Here is a 6000-nt window from a genome sequence, read left to right as displayed (position 1 = left end):
AAAATGAACACTTATTGTTGCATCTCTTGTGCTATTGGACAAAATGATCTGCATATATTGCCTATTCTCAACTAAAAATGTTGAAGAATACTGTTGTGTGGTCTATTCTGACATGGCTGCTCCGCTTGGGGACAGTTACAATAACTTGTTGCAACCATCCCCATCCTATGAGTCATGATAGAACATCATGTGCTAGATGTTGAATGTGTCTTGTGTCTTCCTGCTGGTGGGAGGGTGTAACTGAGCATGTGCAGTATAGGTGTCATCACTCTAACATGGTTCTGATTGGAGGAATAAGACTTGTTGCAGCCGTCCCTTGTTGTCCCTGGTTGAAGTGTTAATTGAAATCTCACGTCCTTTGAGTAAAGCTTCAAGTAATGTCTGTAGTCCTCTGGGCCCAGTCTTAGTCAGGTTGTGTGTTTTTATAAGCAAGAAATATCAGAGAGGAATTGATCTTCTCATGTGACTCTATGTCAGAAATCAAATAAGCATGTTTCCTGAAATGTTGAAATATTTCTTTAATAGACATACCTGTTGGATTTGTTGTCTGTGTTATCTCTTGGCCCTGCTTTTTGTCACCTGTTTCATCTGATGAAACCATGAACACAAACACAACTGTGAGCTCACAGACATGTCACTCCATAGTCATGGAGCAGGTAACCACTTACATTATGTACACTCTCTGAAGCTAAAAAGAGATTTTAAAATATCATGTTTGTTGTGAAAGGTTAAATCAGCAACCATATTCATTCACAGAGTGGTCTTTAATATTTGTATGAGCCCTTTTCATGAATATTTATTCATCACTGAAGAGTTAGCTTGTTGTTGTGGAATAATTTCAGTCACTGTGTGAGCAGTAGTCAGGGTGAGGGTGTTTCCTCCAGATGTTTATGGCTAAACACTGGAAGTAGATTTGTTGCCAGTTGGGACGTCTCAGTCTCAGGACAATGCTCTGTTGTCTCTGTGAGAGAGGGGGCAATTTGGTTCCCACTGGCTAACCCTATCTGCTGTTAGATCACCTATCTGTCCAGTGCAGAACCGTTAAAAGTTCTTTTGGTTCTGCATACGAAAAACAAACAAATCAAGTGCCACCCTCTTTTTCCGTTTCTTTAACCAAGAGAGCCTCATTTGTCACTTCGGTGATTTTTCATTCCTGAGGTTGAGATTTGTGCTTTATATCTCTTGTTCGTAATAAAAAAAAACTCTTCCTTGACTTTGACCAAACTTGGCCAAACAATAAATCACTTGCAATCTTTTTTGTAACTTAGTACAACAAAAGAGGAGGACAATTGATGGCATGAACAAACAAAGCTTATCTCAGCCTGGATAAAGGGAAACACGCTCTGCGAGTGGATGTCTCTGAGGTAATGTTCAAAGTGTGAGTGTCTTTTGAACAACACTGTGATCTTTATCTTTACACATACCAAAACAAAACTAAATTACATGAGAAAAAAACATGAATAACAATTACTGTTGCGCAGCACAAAAAAGAGATATTTTTACTTCCTCATGACAATGGTGAACGTGACAGAAAACACTATTTGTGGAAATGTTTTAAAATATTAGATTCAGTTTTTTTTAATGCAGCAGTGAAGGAGGCCATTAAAAAAACAACAACAAAAAAACATCATTGTACTGATGACGCACAGAAACAAGGCTGAAACAAACCAATCTCAGTTAAGTTGGGTGAAGACCTCTGAGGGCCTTCAGCTCTGTGAAATCTAACAGCGTGTATTCCAGCAAAAAGCAGTTTGAATGGTCCACCTACCTGTCCTGAAGGCTGGGATCGATGCCAGCAGGAGGAGGACAAGAACCCTGGTCGACTTCATGGTGATTCTGCGGCTGTGAACCTTTCTGACTTCACCCTCAGACTCTTACTGCGTGGCGAATGGAAAAGGTGTCCCAACTCGGTCCACTGCTGATGCTTATTTTGGCACTTCCTTTAGATAAAGAAGGGGAGGAAATACACTGGCTTCCCTCCCTGACGTAAAGTAGGTGGCTATGGAGACCAGCACAAGGCAGCCATGGGTAGAAACCTAAGTCCATTTCATAGTAATTGCAGTTTTGAATAATGTGTTCTAATGCATTGTCCACTCCCATCACTTATTTTTTCCTGCTCTGAAACCACTTGACCAGTTGGGAGGAGACTGGAACTTACTGGAAAAACAAATTTAATTTATGATCACTCAGATAAAGGATGTCAACCAGGAGGAGTATATTGTAATTAGATAAGAAAACAAACAAAATGTAACGTGATAAAGTTTGTGACAGGAAAGTGACAGTAGCACTGACTCAGAAGCCTCAAAAACAGGAACCACTTGCACCACACACACACATACACACTGTCACACATTTCAGATTCCTACTGTCACATGCATCCATCACCAAAACAAAAAAACACACAAAAATAAAATACAATCACAAAATGGCAGTTTGTTGTGTTAAATAATGATTGGAACAGATGAGAAAGAGCCAAATCTTGACACCCCAGGGAGCTACTCAAATACCAGCCATGACGTTTCACTATTCTTCATTGTTTATGGAACAGTTCCTCCAGAGAGCACGGAGATGACCTTAGACGGATCAAACTGCAGACTGTTGAAGCTACTTACTGTGAGGCTCAATCTTATTTCCACTTGTGAGTCAAGTGGATAGTCTTACTCTTGTTTTTCAAGTCAAACATGTTATTTCAGAAGTTTAAGTGGCTGAGGATGTTCTATGACGTACCGTAGATAGTGAACATTGGCTGTTCTTTACTGGCCTCACTTCATTATTTTCTCTGACATTGAACTCACTTTGCCTTCATATTATCCCACAAAACCTAGCTCCTGTTTTTTGCTGGTCCCAAATAGAAAAAAAAAGGAAAAAGAAAACAGGATGTCAGAGTTTACTTCCTTTCATTTTAACATTGTTTTTGATCTCACTTGAAGAGACCAAAGAAGGACACATCAGAAAACAGGGACAATAAAATGTAGGCTGCTTTAAAGTTACTTTATGTTAGAATATTTAATTTATTTGGACAACTACTTTGGAGAGAAGAAGTAGGTTGGATTATGAGAAACATCTATTTCTTAAAAAAGAAACACTTAAGTGTTAATAGGTAACATATGATAACCTTCTTATCACTTTCTGATAGCTAGAGTTTTATTTTTAACACGTGTTTTTGGAAATTGGAGGTTTAATTTGACAAACTATGAAATTTTAGTTCAAATGCACATTTTGTCTTTGTGGAAAGAGGAAGCCTGTAGATCTCTAATGTGTGCAGGTAAACTTGAGCAATCTTGGCTTTGTCCTCCAAGTCTAATCAAAGTAGTCACGAAGGTTGATGAAGAGGAAACACCTTTGTTGTGAAACTGCCAAGAAGCAATTTCCCATCTCAATACTGAGCAGTCAACACCAAGTCACACAGTCATACATGCCATGCCATGTCATACAATTGAGTGGAGCAATGCAATGATTATTTTCCAGACACCGAACTCATGTCAGTGTAAAGATGCTTATGGAATGATATAGAAGAGAGTTAAGACAGGATGTGTGGTGTTGAAAAGCCTTGACAAAACTCTCCCATCTATTTTTCCAGGCATCTCTTCCCCTCTTGAACTCTGAGGTGTGAATGACATATTGTGACTCCATTGTCTCTATTCTTAGTGTCTTTTTGTTTCCTTGCAGGTATGAATTATGGGTAATGGTTTCCTGCAATCTTGTTGAAAAACACGGACCATCACGTAGCTTGCAGAAAATGCCCAAAAGATTGTGTGTGGTATGTACATGGTTGAATATTCACTGGCAGAGCACTGCAGGACAGCCTGAGTCTCACTCTCTCTCTCTCACACACACACACACACACACACACACACACACACACACACACACACACACACACACACACACACAGGAGAAACAGATTCATTTCAAGTTGAAATTCATGCACATTTTTATTGAACAGTTATATAAAATACTTTTCATAGTTGCAAGTGCATGCCTCATCTGCCAACAGTTTTGAAGTTAAATTACAAAAGCAAGGCTTCATGTCGTGTAGTGAATTACTTGGGCACTTAAGCAGTTCTTAAAAAAGATCGAAGTATTTTTTGTTTCATCTTAAAGTATTGAGCAGTATCAAACCTGTAACTGATATACAAAGCAGAGTTCCAAATAATAATAGTAATCATAATCAAATTACACTTTCTGTGGCACATTTACAAAACAGAACAAAACCGATTTACCTGTTATATGACACAAACAGCTAATCATGCATTTTTGAGTTCCACATGTAACCACACACCTCACAAGAATTGTCAAACATGCTTAATTGGACTGTGTGCACTTACAAGCGCAGGTTAAAAATATGATTTCTCATCCATCTTAGATAATTAAATGCTTCAATTACAAAAAGAAGTTGAAGGCATAGAGCATCATGGTGTTAATTGAAAGTATGCAGGTATACGTTTCCAGTATATGTTCACTAAAGCGCAATATATTTCAAAACAGGCCTCCACAGCCAAGGTATTCAGATTTTCTAGTTCCTTTGTTTGATTTTTATAAAACATGCATAGGCAGACACTTTAAGTTTATTATATTCTTTTTTCTTTTTTTTTTTACACAATATAGGTTCTCTATTTTTACTTTGTTCGCAATACTTAAAAAGAGAAAAATTAACACTCAGTTCCAGCAAGCCACAATAAATCTGCCCCCCTTCCAAAAGAGACAAAAAATAAACATATTTGCAAATGATAGATAGGTAAATGTAAATTCCAGTTATGAAACTCAAGAAAATAGGTATTCATTACCAAGTTATTTAGCCATTATACAGAAAAATCAGGTCAAAGCACACACCAAAAGAACCTGAGGTAAGCATAATATGTACAAAACCATAAAACGTTCCATTATTTGGCATTTCGACAACATTGCAACATTCTTTTTAAGACTGCCTAATTAATTTCAGAGCTATTTTATAAGAGTAGCAAAAAAAAGTTATCAATAAATAGTCCTTATTTAGTTTGTACACCCTTATATGTTAAAAACATTATCTCATGTTCTGTCCTTTTTAGTGCTGTATTTTTGTAAACGTACAATAGTTAGTAAGAAGTTAGACGACTTTCCATTTTGGTGTAAATGAGCAAGGGTCTTTCAAGAAAAAAAAGAAAATAAATCACCTTTAGGATCTATCTATCCCTCTCTTTCTCTTTCTCTCCGACATACTGTGGTGTGGTGTAGCATCAAGCACAATAAAGGCCTGACTGCTCAGAAATGTGAACCGGCAATAACTTAGCAGATTTGACTATGAACTAATATTTTGAAGGCATATCCAAAGACTAGCAAGTGAGATGTCCCCCCAGTGTGAGCCATAGATGCCTCCCACCCTCCACACTCCAACACTCCCCCCTCCTTTCCACTCCTTCACCCTTTGCCCCTTTTCTGCGGTGGCGGGCCGAGATGAGGCAGGGGGCGGGGCAGCCCCGTCGGCCAAGGTGGCGCCTGCTGCTGCTGCTTCACTGGATGTTGCTGCCGCTGCTGGTGCTTCCCTTGGCGTCTGTGCCGTTGGTCTCAGAGGACAGGGCCTTGTTGAGGGAGTTGAGGCTGGCGTCGGAGGGCAAGGCGTCTCGCCGTGGCGGCATCCTCTCGTTGATGCGGTCCAGACCCTTTGCCTCCTCGAAGCTAGTGATCTTGTGCTGGGGTGAGAAGCCCTTGATGGCTGTTGAGATGCAAGAAAAAGGGGAAAAGAGGGAGAAATCAGGAGTGATTTTAGGAGGGAGGGATCAGACGATTAAAAGAATGGAGTCACACTTGCTCACATTCACCCACACGTCACCAGATTATCTTTGGTTTGATCTCAGTTCATGGAATTGTAACAAAAACTTGATTTACTTAGAAAATGACAACATAGAGACTGCACCTGAGGAGCCGTTGGCTAATTCAACTGCAAGTCATCCATGAAAAATGAGTAATTGAAGGGCCTGATGTTGTGCATGATGCTGATCCCTAGAGACCTTGATTTACATG

General features: G+C 39.3%; 2 protein-coding genes across 6 annotated transcripts in view; both read right to left on the bottom strand.

Moving 5' to 3' along the window:
- The window catches only part of LOC111649912 (uncharacterized), a 13009-nt gene extending 10978 nt beyond the window's left edge, over positions 1-2031 (bottom strand). Inside the window, exons 1-2 of one of the 3 annotated variants that reach the window (XM_023399613.2) lie at positions 1769-2031; positions 532-588 (exon numbers count right to left, since the gene is read on the bottom strand). In XM_023399613.2, coding sequence (XP_023255381.1) covers positions 532-588; positions 1769-1829 — 118 coding nt within the window. In that variant the 5' untranslated portion in view covers positions 1830-2031. The remainder of the gene's footprint in view (positions 1-531; positions 589-1768) is intronic. The other 2 variants (XM_023399611.2, XM_023399614.2) reach the window with 2 other exon arrangements.
- Positions 2032-3916: 1885 nt separating this feature from the next.
- LOC111649908 (protein phosphatase 3 catalytic subunit alpha) overlaps positions 3917-6000 on the bottom strand; it is a 62117-nt gene continuing 60033 nt past the window's right edge. For all 3 annotated transcript variants that reach the window (XM_087172135.1, XM_023399603.2, XM_023399604.2), the window contains one exon: positions 3917-5692. In XM_087172135.1, coding sequence (XP_087028261.1) covers positions 5490-5692 — 203 coding nt within the window. In that variant the 3' untranslated portion in view covers positions 3917-5489. The remainder of the gene's footprint in view (positions 5693-6000) is intronic.

The sequence above is a fragment of the Seriola lalandi genome, unplaced genomic scaffold, assembly GCF_002814215.2.
Source record: "Seriola lalandi dorsalis isolate HSWRI2012SDOR001 ecotype SW California unplaced genomic scaffold, Sedor1 jcf7180002052086, whole genome shotgun sequence".
Classification (NCBI taxonomy): domain Eukaryota; kingdom Metazoa; phylum Chordata; class Actinopteri; order Carangiformes; family Carangidae; genus Seriola; species Seriola lalandi.
The sequence above is the reverse complement of the archived record's forward strand: the minus strand, read 5'-3'. Positions and strand labels throughout refer to the sequence as shown.